The sequence below is a fragment of the Atta colombica genome, unplaced genomic scaffold (assembly GCF_001594045.1).
Source record: "Atta colombica isolate Treedump-2 unplaced genomic scaffold, Acol1.0 scaffold219, whole genome shotgun sequence".
Taxonomy (NCBI): Eukaryota; Metazoa; Arthropoda; class Insecta; order Hymenoptera; family Formicidae; genus Atta; species Atta colombica.
The window spans coordinates 689,010-710,866 of NW_017259315.1; the positions used below are offsets into that span (position 1 = coordinate 689,010).

Sequence of the window (21,857 nt, forward strand, 5' to 3'; positions counted from 1 at the left end):
GTGTCACATAGTTAAAAAAATCGTATTAAATTTAATATATCTAACGTGTCCCAAATGATACATCTAAAGAATTTCGCATTATTAATTATATAGAAAATTGAGTCGTACTGAAATGAGTTAATTTTCACATATAATATAACTTATAATGTGATAAATAAAATATTCCAAGTAGCAGATTAAAATTTTTTGCCATGAAAGATTTTTATCATGAAAGATCGTTCTTTAGTAAATAAAATGCGCTGAATATGAATATGATCTCAAAGATTATCTCTCATGTAAGATTTCTAAGAAAGAAGCCCTCATCTTCATTGAAACCCTCCAAAAATGTATTTTTTATCATTGTTATAAATAATTTTTATAAATTCATAACGTATAAACCACATATTCCACTTGTTCCAGTAACTTTAGGAAGTCTCTTCAAGTTTGGACTTTTATCTTTTTAAAAAAGTCGGAAACTGGAAGTGCAAAACATGAAAGTCATATTCATTCAGATTTGAACTAAATTATTCCCATATGGCAGTCATATTGGATCAGCCATTTCGAATTTTTTAAACATGACTTCAGATTCGCAATCAGTTACCTAAAAAACATAGAATTGCAAGATTTCACAAGAATTCATTAGATAGAAAAAAATGTACACCTCAAAGGATTAATTGTTCACTTGCTTATAAATTCTGTTATTTTAATAAGTATTAAATATTGATTTACCACAAAACTTTCTAATAACAATCATATTATGTTAAATTAATACGGTATATTAAATATTTATAATTTTTATTAATATAACAATTTTAATAAAAATCGATTTTAACATAAATACAAAATACTTTTTACTATGTAATAACTGAAAAAAGATCTTTCTTTTTTAGTTATAATTCTGATAGAAAAAAGATGGCAAAGGTATAGATTTTATTTATATTCCGTTAGATGCTAAATTCTATAGATCTATACTTACAGATTATTACAATATTTTCCTCAAATTTACAACTACGTGATACGATTGGAAACAAACGCGGTATTCTTCGATTGCTCGATCGTAATAAATTACATCGTTAAATTACGTCGTCCTGAATGCGCGTGCGAATTGTCGAGGGTCAAATCGCCCCGTCTCTCAATATATCCGTATCGTCGTCTCGTATCGAAGTTATTCGGGAAAGCATATCGCACTTTCCGGAGGATATAGCGTATCTCCCCTACGGAAAGACTACGAACCGGATCGCCTTATCGCTGGCACGTGACCCCGTTCTCGATCGATTATTCCAGCCAGGTATCTCTCGAACGGAGGTGCGAGAGGTCAAGCCGCTTGACTCGCTATCGGTGAACAGTACCGATATCGCGATTGTAAAGGGGATAAGCTACCGGAAAAGTAAATTTGTCGGAGTGCATGTTGGACAAAGACATCACTACCTAAATGACATCTAAATGATATAAATGAAGCATTATGTCGAAATTAATCGATAAGAATGAAAGACACGGAATGGTCCATTAATTTTCTTCCACTTTTTTATTCATCAAAAGTCAATAAATATATATTTTATTTCCATTGGAATTAATCGATTCCGGATGCGACAAGAATCAGAAACAAAAGTTAACAGAAAACGAACAAAATATTTCGCTTTTTAATAATAAACAAAACAAGATGATAAACTAATTTTCGGTTTGTTAATAATGTTATACAAATAAATCAAGAAAGTAAATTTTTAGAGCTCTTGTTATTCTTTTTATATTTTTCATTTATTTTACCCAGAACAAGATATTTTTGAAGGTACAAAAAATGGATAAGAAATTATATTTATTATATTTAATAAATTATAATTAGAATTTTTAAATTCTGAATTTTGATCTTTGAGAAACAAAGAAAATATTGAATTAAAAGACTTCTCCGAAATAAAATTTTTAAGCTACAAGAAAATATTCTGACTTTGTGGAAGTCAAATATAGTTAAGGAAAAATCGATTCTAAATAAGATCTACATCCAATTCTGAAGCACTTCAAAGTACATCACAGATCTACGTCATACTAAACTAAATTCTGCAAATTGCTGATTCATACAGAGACAAATATTTGTAAATAACACGATAGAACAAGGCTTTAAAGGACGAGATCCCAAGATCGAGGAAATTCGTCGCACGCGCGCAAAGAGATGAAGGAGCAGCCTTGAAAACTTTGAGGAAATTGTAACTTCCTTTCTCGAATTCGATTCACCTTGGGGGAGAGAAAGAGAAAAAGAAGCAGAGAGCGAGAAGTGGAGGAAACGACGGAGAGAAGAATAGGCATCATTGAGGGATGGCAGAGAATTTCCTCTGATCTAGCTGATTAGATTACGATAGTTAATTCAGAGGAGCGTGAGACTGAAAAATCGATGTGGATGGTGGGGATGGGACAAACGATGGCGATGAAGATCGAACCTACCCGATTCTGTCGGGAAGATGCGCGAACCTATGCTTTTCACTCGGAATCAAGAGACACGCCTTCCTAATCGACGACGACGAGTCTCATCAATCAGCCAACCCGGTTTCCGGAAGAAATTATCCGCGAGATACGGGCAAAGATTAGAGAAAAGCCTCTCGTCAGCTTTAGCCCGGGTTTCCCTACGAAAGAGAATGCAAACTCGCCCTCCCCAACGAACATTGCGAATGCTACAAGCGGATAAATAACGCCATTTGCTTTCTGTTCTACGATTATAAAAATCGGGATTTTCTTAATGTGCATTTTGGCTCAGACTTCTTCAGCGGATACGTTGAACTTATATATTTAGAGGAAAAAGAAATTATTGAAAGAAATTTTAACTCAAACACAAGCTGTTAAACTTTTGTTTTTCCTTGCAATACAGAAAAATTTTATGACTTTTCATAATTTTTTAAAAATATGTGTCATAAGTATATAATCCTTAATTTTACATATAAAACACATCATCTATATATATGTTACTACTATGTTTTTTCTCTAAGTAAAATAGATCTCTTGTATTAGCATTATTTATTAGATTTAAGATCAATTTTTTCTTAGAAAAAATTTCGACATTTTTATTCGATTCGCAAAAAAAAATTTAAATCCTTTGAACCTATAATGTATGCAATCTGAAGCGGTAATGAAATGCTTGATCATGTTCCTTGAGTGGAACAGATTGGGAAAGCAGTAATTAATGATAGAGAAAAAGAGAAAGATTAAACAAATTACTATAAAAAAGGGAAACACATTTGTAAAGCGACTCGTGTTGCACGCACATCGATCGCGCAGAAAAAGACGGCTCTCATCGATAAGCACCTTTTTTGTCTCTCTATACGTACAGTGCACGTAGAATGCTGTACAATCGACAATGCACCTCGCGGGGATGCACAATAGTAGTCGATAAGTGGGAGACAAAGAGGGGGCGAATTAGCGGCGCGACGGCGCGACTATTTTTACAGAATTCCTATTTTATTTCCGATGTCCTCGCGTGTGCTCTGCGGTCGTTATTTCTCCATTCTCTCTTACAAATTCGATCCCGATTCCACCGTTCCGCCCTAGCCAACTGGACTTTCATTACGTCCTCGATTGTTTTCGGAAAATTGGATGCTTGGATTGGTCTCTTCCGATACGACCCCCAGATACCGCCCACGATTTCCGCTTGTTTCGTTTGCGAGGGCCGTGCCATTTTTTGCAATTTTAGCGACGCCTTAATCGCGAGAGACAACAGCGAGGTAGAGTACTGGAAAAACAGCAGATTACATTTAGAAAAAACTACATACAGTAGATTAAAGAATACCTATAATGATGTGCATCTTTTTCATTAAATCGAATTGTTCATTAAAGAAATCAACTTTAATAAATCAACTTTAATTGTATTAATTATTAGTTTATTTTTATGTATACGTAGTAATTTATTTTTGAGCAAGAATTTGCACAATTAAATTGACAATCTCCTATTCTTGAAATCACAATTACAAATTAAACAAACTAGAATTACACCAAGGTAAAAATCAATTTTTGTTTTCTCTATCTACTATTATTTTACACATAGTAATATAAAACAGAAAAAATATTTTGTATATGTGTTAAAACCAGTTCTTATTAAAATTTTTGTATTGAAAATTTTTGTATTTTTAACATAACCGAGTGTTAATTTAATATAATGTTTGTATTATTTGAACATTTTGAAAATAATATTCAATATTTCTTAGTATTAAAATAATACAATTTATAAATAAGTGAACAATTAACATAAAAATAATATATTTTAAATCATAAATGTTCTTAGATAAATAAAAAAAACGTTAATGTTATTAAAGAAACGTACTTTCACAATTTGATTGTGTCAGTATTATATTTTCTGTGTAAATTTTTTACGTAATATTTGTATTACTCCCTAACATATTTATTTATCTTGTATTAATTTATTTATTTTGTATTTATCTTGTATTAAATTAGTCTTGTATTAAAATTCACAAATTGGATAGACCATTTGGGATATTAAATTGGGATATTAAATTTAACACAAATTTTTCAACTATGTAATTAAAACGTAAAAATTAATTTTTTCATGGTAACATTTCATCATTGACATATCTAATAACACTTATAAAAAAAAAGTACATATCTGAATATCTCTTTTGATCCAGATTTGCTATTCAAACTTGTCAAAATGGGGAAAAGGATAACAACATTCATTTGCTCATAAATCTAGATATAGTAAAACGTATCTATAATACGTATGCGCTTTCACGCTCGCCTCAAAAAATTCGCGCATACAACTAAGTTTTTTATTGCACCGCGCCGGAAAGCGAAGCGAGATAATTGAAGCTCACTAATTACTCGGTCAAATTTACAGAATCACCGCGAACACAATCGCACGATTCGGCATGTAACGTGTCGCATCGTAAAATAGTAATCAACAGCGCAGCCGCCCGGTAAAAGCCCGGTATTATTCAAATATTGCCGCTCGAAAATTGTTTAATCGCTTCTTACATCCATCACGTAGGAAATAATCCATTTCGTCACTTTAATGAGAGTTTCAACAGTGATCTTACTGATTTCCGATGTTTAATATTTTTTTCATGAAATTGATAATGTTTTTGCAGCATCTTAAAATTATCATATTTGAAATCTACATATATCTAAATTTTTCAATACATATAAACGAAAAAAACTATATCCAGTCAAAGCTTAGTATTTAATAATTTAATAAATAAATTTGCGAGAATTTTGTAATTTTCAGTTCAAGCAAACTGCGTGCTTTATTTATCAATTTTGAAACATTGATTGATTATTTATCAATTTTGAAACACAGTCTTAAATTGAAGTTCCAGTAAATAATATTACAAATTAAATTGACAAGCAATTTAATGTTACTAATAATAACAAGTATAAAATTTATTAATGAAATATATTACTGAATTTTTTAAACATTTAGTTGTTCGTGTATTAAATTGAAATATTAAAAGTTGTCATTTTTTTCAAAAATTAAAATTAAATTTAAAAAAATGATTTCAGTATAACAATATAAAAATATTTTCGTTAAATTCACATCGACAATGTTTATATTCGGTCGTCGCCGTTGTTTGCATTAACAGTCAGACATAAATTTAATTGACTACATTTGTGATAATAATAGACTATTGCAACGACATAACACGGGACATAGCAATACTCTTTTTCATTGTCATTTAAATAGTCCATTTATGTCGCAGGTAGCATGTATTGATATAAGTGTAGTAAATACCGTCATGTAACAATAACGTCATGGCATCGCCGATTGCTACTGTTGAGGTGTAAATTACACAGTGGCGCTTATCAATTATTTCTACACGGGCAAACAAGTAATTGCTTGCAAAGTGTCGATCGAATGACAATTCAAAACGACACTGTGTATAAAGAAACAAGATTAAAACATCAATCTTACAAAAGTCATGTGCCGCAAGATAAATTTCGAGCACGAAATTTTAAGTATGATGATGCAACGAGCATCAATAATCTCTCTTTAATGAAAAGTAAAGCATACAACATTTTTATTCTTATAATAGATCACTAATAATAATTTTGAAACTTAAAAAACGGATATCAAAACTTATATGTAATTAATTATTTGAATATTTCATAAATTCTATTGTCTCTATGTAATTAATTAGAATCGATAAATCAATATTTAATAAGTGCTGTAATGCAATCATGAAAGTGTTATCATGAATTAATATATTATTAAATGTTAAAAAAATAATTACAGCTCAATTATAATTTCAAAATAAAAACTCTTTTTTAATTAAAAAATTGATATTTTAAAAATGCAATATATAAATTTTTCGCAACCTAATCGAGAAGAGTGATTCTTGACTTACTCATATTGTGGTTATCCTTTTTCTGCCGATCTTTCGCGAGAGCATGAATCTCTGCCTCGGTGAGCAAAAGAGGTTCTGGTTTAATTTGAAGCTCCGGTATATTTGTGAGACTTCCGGCTTGGCCGTCTTTCAGTCCGTCACCCAAAGAACCAGCCTCAAACGACAGAATGTCGTCCAAGAGGTCCTCAGCCTGCAATTATAAAAAAAGCAAACTGTCATTTAGATAACATTAACTTGTACAGATAAAAAAATATATGGGAATTTTATAGAAATCTCTAATGATTAAAAAATATATTAAATGCACGGTTGAAAAGTTTGTGTTAAATTTAATATATTTTACGTCTCAAATTTTTGTGATATGTGAAATGTAACGTGAAAAATTGGATAAGTGACATGTATTAAACGTTGTGTCATCTGTATAAATCTTTATGTTAATTTAACACAGGATGAATTGTTAGAAAGTTATACAAATATTACATAAAAACTTACAATTACAAATAGTACAAAAAATGTAAAATTGACATAATTTGGAAACAAATTGTGGAAGTATATATCTTCGTAAAATTAACATTTATAATATAATTAAATTAAAATATATATATTTTAAACAATAAAAATCTTATTTTAGATTGTATTATGTACTTATTATGAGATTGTGTATATACATGTGAGAATACAATTAATAAACTAAAAGCCTATATTGATTGAAGCTGGATCTTTTTTTAATGTTTTTAAATAATTTCTATGAGAATTTATATACTAAGACTCGATTTCAAAATTCATGGTTAATTTTTAACGAAGGTTCAACTTATTCATTATCTCTTTCCAATTCTAGAATTGGAAAGAGATGAAGAAACTGAACTCCATTAAAAGTTAATTATAAATTATGAAACTGGCCTTTAATATGTAGTTATTTGAACTGCGCATCGAAATGATTTTTCGAACTTATAAACGCAATCAAACTACAATACTACAGTAAAATCATTTCAGCGCGCAGTTCAAATAACATATTTAGTATATAAATTCACATAGAAATTATTTAAAAGCATTAAAAATCCAGTTTCAACCGATATAGGTTTTTAATTTATCGATTGTGTTTTTACATACAATACCTACATTTAATTAATATTAGAATTTATGTTTTAGAATATGCTATTTTTATGTCATTCGTTTATTTATATATAAATTGTTATTTTAATACTAAGAAATGTTGAATATCAATTTAACATAAAATATTCAAATGACACAATAACATTATATTAAATTATCACTCATAAAATAATAAATTCAACACAAACATTTTTATAAGAATTGGTTTTAACACAAATATAATGTATTTTTTTATTGTGTAACAAAAATCATAACATCTCACTACTGTGGTATAAAACTGACATAAAAAAAAGAAAGAAGAGAGGAAAGGAAATACCAAGGAATATCAGAATCACATAAAAAAATTAAATTTACTATTGATAGAAGAAGCAGGGAGCTAATCCTCAAGAAACCGATGATTTATTATCGTTCCGTAATCTATTGATCTCGACTATCGTAAATGAAAGAAACCTACATTATGCAATCTATGATGAAACTGCGCGCTTTTATTTGAGAGTATTCGATGATAAAGCGAACTCGTCGCCACCGTCGTGCGCGACAACATTACCAGGACTCACTCAGTGGTTAATGCAATTTTTCCTCGAGAATCTTACGATCGCGACGCAAATGATCGTTCTTCACGAAGGGTAAGGAAGCGAGACGCTGACGGAGGAAGGAATTCAAAGGGAGTGATGGAACCTGGAACGGAAGGTGCGCACGTCGTTAATAATTCCCGGGAGCGCGATCGACATCGTTCGCTAAATCACCCTTTCATGCCTTAAAGACTAGTTGTCTTCAGTGTGAGTGCAAAGCTGTCCGCACGATATATAAATCGTAATGTTATTCACAGGCTTCTCGTGAAAAATAATATAAAATGATTCGCGCGTCAATGTGTAATCGCTTCGCTGTATCGCGAAATCGAACTCTCTTGTTTCTTTTCTCTCTCTTCGCCGGGCATTTATTCACCACTTTCATCCACGTTCGTTCCATTCCACACGCAGTAATGTTCTGTCTCGAAAATGCCGATAAGCGATCGTTCGTCGTGAAACGTGATACGGATTTAAGTGCCGAATATCGTTTAGTTTAGTCGGTCCGTAAAATAATATACGTCGTGGTTTGTAACGATAAATCCCGATCAGAACTCAGCGGAAACAGTGGATTTTTTTTCATAGGATTATCTGTAAAACGTATCTATTGTAAATTAAAGATTGCGCAAAGTGTGCAGATGATTTGCGCGATAAGAACGAAGTGCAAGACACGAGGAAAAATAAAATGCACTGAATGAATGCACGTTGCCTTCATTCACAAGAAGAATTAAAATTTAATTTCCTACGATCATTGATAATTCATTTTTTCTCTGGATAAATTATAAATCGAATAAATTATAAATAATTTATCTTTTATCTTCTATTTTCTAAATTATTCTCTGAAAGATCAAAAAATATATTCAAACTTATATTTATACTTTCAGAATAAAAAGTATCCCTATCACTTGAGACAAAGAAATAAAGAAACGATCAATTACAATAAGATATTGCGTTTCCAAGTGTTTAGTCACTTCATATAATTCTAGTAGAAAGATAAAAATTCTTTAGAGAATATTATCGTTAAAATTATTAAGCATACGGTGAATCGCTGCTCCGTAAGATGCAAGCCTCAAAGCGGACTCGCTTCTGCGCATGCATGTGCACCGCGGTCGCTGCAGCGTGTACGTGTATGACGTTACGTAAACATTACGTAAACAATAATAGGCAAGTTCTGTGCCGGCCTGCGGAACAACGTTTCGACGCCGACTGTTGCCGCCAACCGATGAGAGATGAATCGAGTTACCTCTCGGTCTGACGGACGCGCTTTGATGCGAGTGAACCGACAAAAGCCATGCGCTATGGCTGCGAGCGAGAAACACGTTAATTGTAAATAAATACAATAGTCTGAATATACCGAGTATATAGGATATAATGAAAGTCGCGCATTCTTCTCTCTAATTATTAGAATTAAAATTAAGACAATTGTTTCGAATGGACGACACACGTTAATTCGGAAAGAGTTAAAAATTAAAGTCAGAAATATAGTTATTATCAATATTTAAAGAAAGATTATGATTAGGAAGATTTTAATTTAAAACTTAATTTTTTTAATTTTGAGATATTTATTATTTAAAATGAAGCATTGTAAAGAAAATAGCGATGAATTAAATTTAAGATGTATTAATATATTTCGTATTTGTATAAAATCGAGCCTTATTAAAATCTTTATGCAGCATTTTTAACATATTCGAATGTTAATTTAACATAACGTATTATTTGAATATTTTGCATTAAATTGATATTCAACATTTTTTATTATAATAATGACATAATATATAACATTTGTAATATGTTAAATTAATACATTGTATTCATTTATATAAGAAATATACTTTTATAAATTGCTTACAATGTTCATTGTGTTACATTTTTCGTGTTAATTTTTTACATATTTGTATTACTTTCATTTTGTATTAAATTGACACAATAATGTGGCTGGATCGATAAGGACACATAAAACGTGTCAAATTTAATTTTCCAATTGCATGGAGATTGTGACGGAAAGAAGAACCGAGTTATTTTTATCGTTAAAAACATTTTTTGCCAATTTTGTATGATAATAAAATTATGCTTTTAGAATTATAATAACGAAGCCTAGGTTTCTAAGAACACGTATACGCGAAAGAGACAATTCCGACATATACAACGACGGCGAGAATGAATGGTCATAAGCGTGAAGAAGATGAGAAGTGGGTAGATGGATGACAGAGACAGCATCGATCGCCGCTGTGGTCAATGAAACTGATGCGCGTCGAAAGGGAAGCGTGATCGGTGAAGGGACTATAATGTATAGCGTATATATGATACGCGATCAAAGTAAATTGCTCCTGCAATACAAGCGCCAAGATGACGTACGCGCAAAAATCCATCATAGTTTAATATTTTGCTCCGTAACGCATCTTTATTATGAAATCGAATGTAAATATATGCGTATAAAAGAATATAAATTAACTGAATATAATAATAATTAAATGAATTATAATTAAATGAACAAACAAAAAATATATAGCCAAAATAATTTTATCATAATGTAATAATACAACATAATATACTTTCAGATTACACTCATCAGATTTCATTTTCTGATCTCAGTAGAAAATAAAATATGATGAATTATAAAAAGATGCAAATAATAAATAAGATTTAATAAAAATACGGAAATTTTTTTCTATTTCTTGAATTATCCCAAATTATCCTTCGAAAGTTGAAATAAACTTATATTTACATTTTCAAAATAAAAAATATTCATATATTCTTATGTCAAACATATTTATATTTAAAACTTTGTTATTATTATAAAGCTTTTACTTTAAAGCTTTAAGCTTTTGTAGTAAAATCTTATTTTGGTTTTCTCATGTATATAAAAATGTAACTTTACTGATTCGTTTATAAAAATATTTAGAAAAATGTAATGTTACTAACTCGTATAATCTTATTGCGAATCCTTTAACATAATAAACGTATTCGAAAATTCAAAACAAAAAAAAATTCAAAACAAAAAAAATTCAAAATTAAAAACGCTGCGTAACACACAAGCTGCAGTAACGGCTAGCTGATATTAAACCGGCGATAAAGAGTCAGACCAGGCTGCAATGGCCTTTTATTTTGGCTATGTCGATTTCATGAATTACGTCGCGACGCGCGCACACAATTCCCATAAACGCAATTGGCGGCGGTCTGTCGCTCGTTAAGCGCGAAAAAAATGTACTACACCTCGTTAAATGTCATCAGTCGTTAATGGACACCCATTTCGATGGTCACGTTATGCAGACCGTCGCTGTACATGCAGCGTAAACGAATCGTCTTTAAAGAGCCGTGTTACGATCAAAATAGCCTTGGCCGTAAACGCGTGTGAACGGCTCGATTTTTGATCACGCGCGATGAATGTATGAAGAATCGTTAATTAGGAACGTTATGAAGTTTGATAAGGACTAAGAAGATCGATTTCTTTTTGCATCATACTTGCAAAAGACAGTCGTTTCGTTGATAGAAAAATTATATATTTAAAAATTAGTAACTTTTTTTAGTAAAGTGTTTTTAAAATTCTAAATTCACTAAATTGCAATAACGTTTTAATTAGAATAATTAATGCATAAGTTACGCATAACTTTATCTTCTTTCTGGTTATACTTTCAATTATATGTCGTATTTTTTAAAATTATGAACTTTGAAGTCATGAACTTTTTGCAGTGTTGCTTATTATATTTGAGCATCTCCTACACAATTATTTTAATAGTCTAATAAAACTGTTTTTAAATCTGTATCTAAATTTTTAGATACTTCAACAAAATTGTTATTGTGTTATACATATTCAATTTCATCTACAGTTTTACAAAATTAATAAATCTTTCAAAGTTCAACATTTATGTTATTTTCAAATTAGTCAAATGCAAATTGTTTATAAAGATAAAATATTATATATTATAAATTGCTAAATTGCTACTTTGAGGGAATATTGTATTCATATCAAATTCATGACAAATTTTTTCTAATTTGAGCGTATTTTTCTTTGATTATAAAATTGTCCATCATTCTTTCTGGAAAAAATTATTGATATATCGATTAGTTAAACAGTATTTTTCATTCACTAAAACTATCGAATCATTCAACAACGAGCGGAGCGAATTGCAACGACAGGAAGCAATTGATTCTGCGAATTGTGTAACGAAAGAAGATTATAATTGCATACAATTAAGTACCGCAAGCATGCAAGATAATATGCCAGAACGGCTTTAATTAATTCCGGTCGCATAAAACGTCCGATAGTATGCAAGAAATCGCGATGAGATGTAGTCCTTGTTCCGTTAATCATTTTGTAGCTATATTTGCAATTCTGACTTTACTGAAATAAGTTTGACAATTGCAGAAATGTCTGTAATTTTTTAAGTTAATATCATTATGAATAATATTTTACGATATGAATATAGTAGAATACTTAATACACTTTCACAATACGAAAATATAAATTGTATATATAATAAAATAAATAAACATTAAATTATATGCACAATTTATAGCGAATGTTTAAAGATATATGTGTCTCAAAACATTATCAAAAGTACAATAATTTCATAGACTATTTTATTATTAATTGTATAAGTATCTATGTAAAATTTGTGTGAAATTCTCTTGTTTAAAAATTATTTAATTTTTATTCTTGAATTTTATGTAAAATTGCGTTTTTATCAACTCAGTTATTTGCAAATTTAGTAAAATTGTAGCACGAATTATTATTACATGTATATTAATATATATAGGGGAAACCGTCAATTGACTATAAGAATAAGAATAATCGAGGCTACATTAAAAACAAAATACGCAAAACATGCGTAAACGTGTCTGAGCACGCAGCAACGACTGCTGCTCAGTTTGTTGTAACATCTTGTTGTGAACACATTTATGATAAAAGTTATGCTACAATTTTAAAAAATCGTATATCTAGTAAATAAATATTTTTATTTTTTTTAAAGTTTTTGTTTTACAATCGTATATGATTGTCTGAGATATTTGATTCTTATTTAGATAGTAAATGTAATTCTTACTTAATAAAGTCCAACAGATTTTTTTTTGTTTATGTATGCATGTATCTTTGTTATCGTATATTGTTAATGTTTTTTAAGAAATGAACGGACGGGAATAGTAGACTAACCATAATATGGAACTATATGACTCATTTAGTGACAACTCTTATAGTACTTACTCAAAATTTTATTCCTTTAAAGACATTTTCCTCAGTAGTAAATAAGTTTAGTTCCCTCATGTCTAATTTCGAAAACTAGAATCATTCGATGTGTTTTTGCACATTGGAAATTGGACAAATGAACAAATTTTGCAAAAAGAAGCATTGTTTTGTCCTGCGAAGCGAATGTTTGTGTTTAAAATATATTTTTATAAAAGTTTTATTAATATGTAGTCAAAGATGTAACTAAAAATACATTAATCTTTATTTTAATAATCTTAGTCAAATTATCCCGGTCCCGGGGCTAGTTGAATCAGATGGAATGCATTAGAAAAATGAATTTTTTTCATATTAGTTATTAGTTTTTCCCCTTATTATTATTAAAATATTATTAGATCAAATGTATGTAGTAATTGATGTAGAATTCATTTTTCTGATTCTCTTAATTTTGTCTAAAAATTCGAAACTGAAAAATGAGTTTATTAACCCCAATCTCTACTAATAATAAAACTAACAAATATTCAAGTAAAAATTTATACTTAGATCTACTTGTTTAAAAATTACTTATTTTTGTAACGAAATATCCTTTTGTTACACAAATCCAATATAAGCAACATTATTTGGTATTTTGTTTATTACAATTGGTTTAAAGGCGTATTTATGATACAAATTTGTTGCCAAATACTAATTAATACTGACTATTTTAGCATTTTTGGTTACTTTTGATTGTACAGCCACAAAATATCGAATCTTAATCGAACACAAATAAATCTGATATGAACAAACAAACAAAAGCCTTGTTCTCCTTCGCTTTTTGCATTTTTTAAAATGTCTATCCTCCTATCTATGTAAATAAGAACATTTTTTATATTTATATATACACACATATATTGTACGTCGCATACGTTTAACTGCTGTACTATGCAAATTTGTACACGCGGCACGTGCGTACGGTAACCATTCCTCACGTCTCACCTCAGAAAATGAATTCACGGTTTTTCAAGGTGCTCGTATTCAATAAAATCCTGCATAACGACTCTGCTGGAAAAATTTGTATCAATATGGATGCAACACTGCCGTGCGTGACGTAAAGATCTCGCATTAAATTATAAGCGTGACGCTTGTTGCATTAATGATAACCGCGAAATAGAAAATTTCTTTATTTAGTATTTAATTTGCTGGGAAAATACATATACGAAGTGTAAGAATCAGATTACGAAATCAAGATTTTAGTGCATTTTCCTAACTATCTAAAAGTCGTGATTCGCTCATTTTTAACGTTATTTTGAAATTTCCAAAAGTTATAATTAAAAAGTTATAATTAAAGTATATGATAATATATCATAATGATACAACATTGAATATGATCACTTCCGATTGAAACATTATACAATTCGTATAACAACAAATCTACATGATTACAAATTTACTATTGACATCATCTCGATAACGTTGTTTCGCGCCGCGAACGACGTAAGACGTAATAATTTTTGGCAACGCAGTTATCGACGCAGCGACTATATAATTAAATAATTTTCACACCACGCCAATCGTTGGTGCGGTATAGTATAACATTCATTAGTATTGCTTATATACGTCACCTATATGACGTAGTAACATTATTATGAAAAACAATCTCTTTGAGTTGATACTTAATTCTTAACATGAATTAATGATTGATTGATCAGCCGATAAGCGCCGTACTCTATCTGAGAGTTCCGGAAAAGAATAGTTCGCGAAAAATGTGCAACAAAATCTACAACAAAATTCTAAATGATATATCTTGATTACCTGGCTTAATATAGACTTGTCCTAAACAATCGAGGAATTAAATTAAAAAATCAGGAAGTAGAATAACATAGGTTACATTTTATCCCATAAAAACATATTTTAAATAGAAATTATTGTAATTTTTAAACTTTATACAAACAGGGTGTCCTAAATCATATAACCCTTTTAATCTCGCAGGATATGATCCAATCAAAAATATATTCAGACAGTTTTAAGGTTTAAAAAGATCTATTTACTAGTCTTATCAGCTTGACTTTGAGTAGTCGCCAAGGTCACCTCAATTTTTTTAACGGAAATCCCCATTTTATATTACATATTCTTATGTGTAGCTTATCTTGAGAGCTTTTCAAAATACTATAACAAAATATTTTTTCATTAAATACTTTTTGAGTTATAAGGCTTAAAAGTTATAGTACTGCTGGCATTAGCATTATCTAAGGTGTTCGATAGTTAAAATCTTTTAAAATGTTGTTTAGAGTCATGATCTTGACATAATATCTCAAGATTAAGATCTTTGGATTGTTCGTCTTACCTTCATTTTTAGTTTAAACTAAAATTATTGTCTAAGCGTATTTTTTGTTGGACCTTATTCTGCGAAGATAAAAAAAGTGCCTGGGATATCCTGTATAATCAATTCTGGTTTTCAATCTTTCTAAAATCTCAATTGAATAAAATATAGCAATTCTTTGGTACACCTTTGGTAAAAAAAATTTAATAATAATTACCCACTAATGTATAATATCTTGTTTAGCAGACTGCAATATTTAACAAATATTACAAACGTAATAATAATAATTAACTGTTTGGTTTTTGTTAAAAATAATTTAAAAATAAGATAATATTTAGAAAAGTAACGTTAGCATTTAGTTGGTTCTGATTATATTAAACGAACATTCAACTGAAATTATATTATCAAAGTTTTAACAATTATCATTTAGACTTGATTATTATTGTTAGACTTTTTTTAAGTGTACATACAAAACTATTTGGACTAATTGAAAGAATGTCCCATAACGAAATTGGATAATTGGGAGGTCAGATAATGCGAGGTCGGTTAATCCGCATTCTATTGCAAATTATATAAACGAGATCTTTATTGTTCCAAAAAGTTTTATCATCCAAGTATTATTCGCATCTAGAAAAACGAAAGAATTGCGACATGAAACCGATATATTTAATTCTTCTGACGTTTTCTGCGTTCAAACGTACGCGCTTAAGTGCCTGGCAATGAGTTCTAATGATAACGGCATTGTTCGTCGCGATAAAGTGAGGGAATTTGCGCGGCGGCGATTTCCGTACGCGGAAATACACGTAATTCAATACGATCGGAAAATTGAATATTTAGCGCCCCCGCAGAGTATTCCGGCACGTATTACGCGTAACTATTACGCACTCTTTTCCGGTCGTACAGTGCGATATTATCATTAAATCGCGTATAAATACAGGAAATACACTTACTTATTGAGAAACACGCACACAAGTTTCTGTACTTTGCGTCTCCCAAATGACAGAACAAGGTGTTGTATTTCTTGCATCATATTCGTCTTATCTCGGAAGAATTATATAGGATAGAAGTGAGTAAAAAGAAAGTATGGTTTTGCGATGATAATGTAATTTCAATTTTACATGTAATCAATTAATGACCGTGGCTAGTTTCAAAATATCTTGATTTTCTATTTTCTCACATTCAAAATATAGATTCCTCTAGATTGTAGAATTCACAGGTTATAATTTCAATGATTTGCATGTAATCAATTGATGGCTATAGTTTCAAAATATTTTGATTTTCTATTTTCCCACATTCAAATTATAGATTCCTCTAGATTGTAGAATTCACAGGTTATAATTTCAACGATTTACATGTAATCAATTGATGACCGTGGCTATAGTTTCAAAATATTTTGATTTTCTATTTTCCCACATTCAAAGTATAGATTTCTCTAGATTGTAGAATTCACAGGTTATAATTTGATATTTCTAAATGTAAATGTTAGGTGGGAAAAAGTTCGTGGCGTTTTTCCCATTAAAAAAACCCCACGAATTTTTTCCCATACCTAATATTAAACACTTATACAATATAATATATAATATAATTTGTATAGAGAAAAGAGTAGTGATGATAACTAGACTGAGAAACAAATGCTATTGATTCAAGTTTATATTACTGTCACTAACATAAGTAATTAATTCATGTATATTTTTATTAACATAAAGACCTTGATTATTGAAAATTTAAATCAATAAAAAACTTGAATTAATCACTTATGTTAGTGACAGCTCGCAGTAATATAGTAGACTTTAATTGAATCAACAGCATTTTTTTCTTAATATATATAAATAACAACTGCACGAAAAAAAAATTAATTGGGTGATACAGCAAATCTATAATTTATTACGCGAATTCAACGTCAATAATTAAGAAGATTTGATTTAACAAATCGCTAATGTTATTTAGTTGTAAAATAGCAACTTTGCTATTTTAACATAGAAAATTGACTGTATATTACGACTGTAGATTTGTTGAATCAGTGAAGTTTTCAGTTGTGTTTTTTTTCGTGTATACGAATTTTACATATACGTACACTGACAGAAAAGTTTGTGTATTTGAGAATTTATATATCTACACGTTGTCATTATAATTATTACTGCTGTAATGACTACATATAATAATGACTACATGTTCTACTAATCTATATATACATGTACATATATTTTTTGGCATAAAAAATGATTATAAGTTACTTTGTTATCATACAAATGATTATAACTACAATAATTTAAATATAATTTATATAGTTATTTTTCAGAAAATAAGTATAAAATATTATTAGATACTTATAGTAATATATAAAATTATACAAATTATACGTTAATTAGAGGAATAATTTCATCGACCACTGATTTAATCTTTGGCTTGCCAAGTATCATTTCTGAAGTATTTTTTGGCGCTGAAAACGATGCTCAGAATTTAGCTATCACGTCATATTTCCAAAAAATTATGATAATACAGGCGAAAATGACAATTTTAGTTATATTTATATTGGTAGAATGGTATTGTGTTTGGAAAGGAAATTTTATTTTGTCTACACTCTATCGTAAAGCTATCTTTTACTTTCAAAATGAATTTCCTTTTTTGTTTAGGTACGATTTTTTTATGACTAAGTTACGTAGATTGGAAGTTATCACCGTCTGACGCTTACTCGAAGTCGGGGAAGATCCGTGGTGTGATGAAATAATCAAAATGAAACAAGAATAAAAGATAAAAAAAACAAAAAGGTAATAAAAAATTAAATAAAAAGAATATATAAAAAATAGAGCGCAACAAAGATCGCCTCTATGCTCCACGTGATGCACTCCGGAAACACATATTGTGACTAATGATCTTCTAGCAACTGTCATGCTAACCTCGGAATGTCAAGTCTAAGAAACGAATCAAGATATGATACTTACTAGCTGTACATGATCAAGAGACATTGCTGTATCTCGCACTGTCGCGCAGAGACAGCGTATATCTAACATCAAACCTATATAATTTGATCATAAAAAATCATATAGAAACAAAAAACTCATTTTGAAGGTAAAAGATATCACTTTAAGATACTGTGGACAAAATTAGCAAGGTTTCTTTAACCATTATTCTAAATATGGCCAAAATTGTTTTTCGCCTTATCCCAATTTTCTTGGAAATATGACAAAATAACTATAAAACATGATAGAATTTTCTGAGCACGGATTTAAATCCAGTGGCCAAAAATCTTCGAGAAATGACACTCCACATGCCAAAGACGAAAAAAAAGTCAAATTTTGTTGGACAGTGTTATAGTCACAAATACCATAAATTTTTCTCTCAGAATAGAAATAATGTTAATATAGTTGAATAAAATATTTTATAGTTACTGCAACAATAATATAGTTTATTCGACTATATATGTTACATATTCTACATATGAAACTTGTATAATTATTATATAATTATTATAATTATTATTTATATAATATTTTTGAGGTATTCACGTATTTTCTTCAGAAGTAACAAAGGTTTACGAGTTATATAATAACTAATACTGTCTTTTTCATTAAAAAAAAATGTTTTATATTTGTGATTACAATTACATATATCACAATTATGATTATTATTGTCATAATGTTAGCAATAATACCTATATATATATTGAATCAACAAATATATATGTATAGTTGGCAACTACATACATATTTGTTGACGAAAATATCTATAATTAATTTTTTCCATATATTTCTTGATAATAATTATTATTAACGTTATAACAGCAATAATTATAATTATGGTAATACATATAATTATATGTATTATTATTATATCTTTACTGCTGTACATACAACACTGCTAGGATATAAAGAAAGACAAAAATAATAAAAGATGTCGTCATAAAGACGACGGAATAGACGTCGGTCACAAAAATTTTTCAATTAATATTTTTTTTGTGATTGTAATAAAATAAATCATTTAAAATTATATTTTAAATTCGCTATTAAACTAAAGAAGGTTGAATCTGTGTCAAACTAAGTCGAGTGTTTAATGACACGTATGTTTAATTTGCTACAAAAATTCCGCTCGACAAATTGTAATCGGTGCTCGTTGCTGTGTAACATTAAGTAATAAGCGACGAGTCATGTTGGCAATGAGCAATATACAATATTCGACGCCCACAACGAATTGGCAGCTGCGCTGGCAAGGCCGCATAGTCACTATAATTACGTTTTCGCGTGAAATGCATTTCTTCTCTTCATTTGGTGCGTTCATCTGAGACGCATTTCAACGACATTTCAGGAATATGCCCGGAATTAAGAAATTAACGGCACGCGATACCTTACGATTTCGCGTGTCTTAAGAAAAATATGTGGTAAACAACGCGTGCAACTCCGAATGGAGCCTTTAAAGTAAGAATGAAAATGCGTCCCGCATCTGAACTTTAGTTTTTGCATCCAATTTTTTTAGAAAGACATAAATGTTAAGGATATCTTTTTTTATTGTCATATCAGCTAAAAGTATCAATTAAAAAAACTAATATCTACAGTTAAAAAATTTTGTCATAAATATGCCTTGTCAATTGCAAAATCAAAACAAATTATTTAGCTTTTAATGGTCTGTGCAGCGCAATTACCATATTTTGTTGCAATTTTAGATACATAACTTTTAAACGAATAAGCGCATCCAAACGAACTTTTGCATGAATATTTATTAAAGTTTTATTAGTACACATAAAAAATTTGATTTAATGCTACTTTTTCAAAAGTGCAAATAAGTACTGCAAAAAGTGATTTTACATCACTTTTTGAAGAATCAAGGCAAACAAAAAATTAAATAACTTTTAAATTGATAGGAGAAGTGTGCTCAAATATATATTCTGACGTAAAAATATAGAATAATCTATGAAATTTTTATATCTTTGATGCTTTATATTTTTAATGTTTTGAGTTGTAACACACATCTTTAATTCTTCGGAGTTGACGTCAAAATCTGTAATACAATTACTAACGTTGGATCTATAAGATCTGCTTAATTTATGTTAGTAAGAAGGCACTAATTTCAAAAAACTAAAATGTAAAATGTATTTAAAAAAATGAATATTAAATATATTTTATTAAGAATAATCTAAATTTGAAGATGTAATAAAGAAAAATTGAATTGACATTTTTGACAAAGAAATGTATAATTGAGTTGGTCTAACAGATCCATTATCAGTTTCAAAGGGTGAAGAAAATAAATTATTTAAAAGAGAGATATTTAAATATTAACTTTTCTTAAGAAAATTTATAAAATCTTTATAATATAAAGTTAAAACCCGAGATTAAACTACTTTAATACAACTCATTTATGAATCTGCGATAAAGAAAAAAATGCAAAAGTTTGTATTCCAAAATAATTATTCGAAACTCAGATGTAGATATAAATTTTAATTTTGATATACGTCGTTATTCTTTAAGAAACGTGCATGTTTAAAATGTTTTCTAAGTTTTAAAACCACTAGCAAGAATAGAATTATAACGATAGCCAGGGCTGCTATCCAGCATAAGCATTTTGAAATACCGTGATGGTAATATCAAGAACGAGGCATAATGCTGACCTTTATTACAAAATAAAGGCCGGTTGGGTCTCCCATGATAGCCCAATATACCCCTTGGGCAATACGGTTCTACGATATTTCTTTCCCTGACAGCGTTAGTATGCTCACGAAGCATATTTTTCCTCCTCTATACGTCGCATTCGCGTAAAAGCCTGCTCGTTTCCAGCGTTCGACGCGATTTGAAGAAGATGAAGGCGAAAATTCCGGCGCGTACGCACGTGGGCATAAAAGTTACTCCCACTTTACTCCCACTTTATTCCGCATAATTTTTTACATAATAAAATCGACTCGGTTAAATAAGGTGAACGTTGGTCGTTACGTAGCGTTTTGGAAATAGGCAGCTTATCAGCAAGGTTAATGTAGCAAATTAGGAACATTATCGGTTATCTACACTGCCTCAAGATGGATACATGTTAACCGCCAACCGGAAAGGAATAGCTTCCCACTGATTTATCTTGACCGCGCCCCGCAATACGTCTTCCGCCGAAATTGCGCAAAATCAACTCTTGCGATCGAAATCAAAATTTAATATTAACGCAGGAGTTTGAAAAAGTAACAGTGAAGAGATATTTGGTAGAAATATTACAATCTTGGCAAAAGTATAAATAATCCTCAGAAATTTACGTAAATGTTCCATCTAAAAAAAATAAAATAAAAATTTTATTTAAAAATATTATTTAAAATAAAAAAGTCGTAGAAGTCGGTAAAGTAACTGATACGACTTATTTGAAATAAAAAATATAAAATAGGTTTCAAGAACTTATTTAAAATATCAAATAAGAAATAGGAC

The 21,857-nt window shown here is 29.6% G+C and overlaps 1 protein-coding gene across 2 annotated transcripts in view; it reads right to left on the reverse strand.

Annotated features, from left to right (window-relative positions):
• Nucleotides 1–21,857, reverse strand: part of LOC108687855 (microphthalmia-associated transcription factor) — a 102,053-nt gene that overhangs the window by 19,085 nt on the left and 61,111 nt on the right. For both annotated transcript variants that reach the window (XM_018193862.1, XM_018193861.1), the window contains exon 4: nucleotides 6,315–6,504. In XM_018193862.1, coding sequence (XP_018049351.1) covers nucleotides 6,315–6,504 — 190 coding nt within the window. The remainder of the gene's footprint in view (nucleotides 1–6,314; nucleotides 6,505–21,857) is intronic.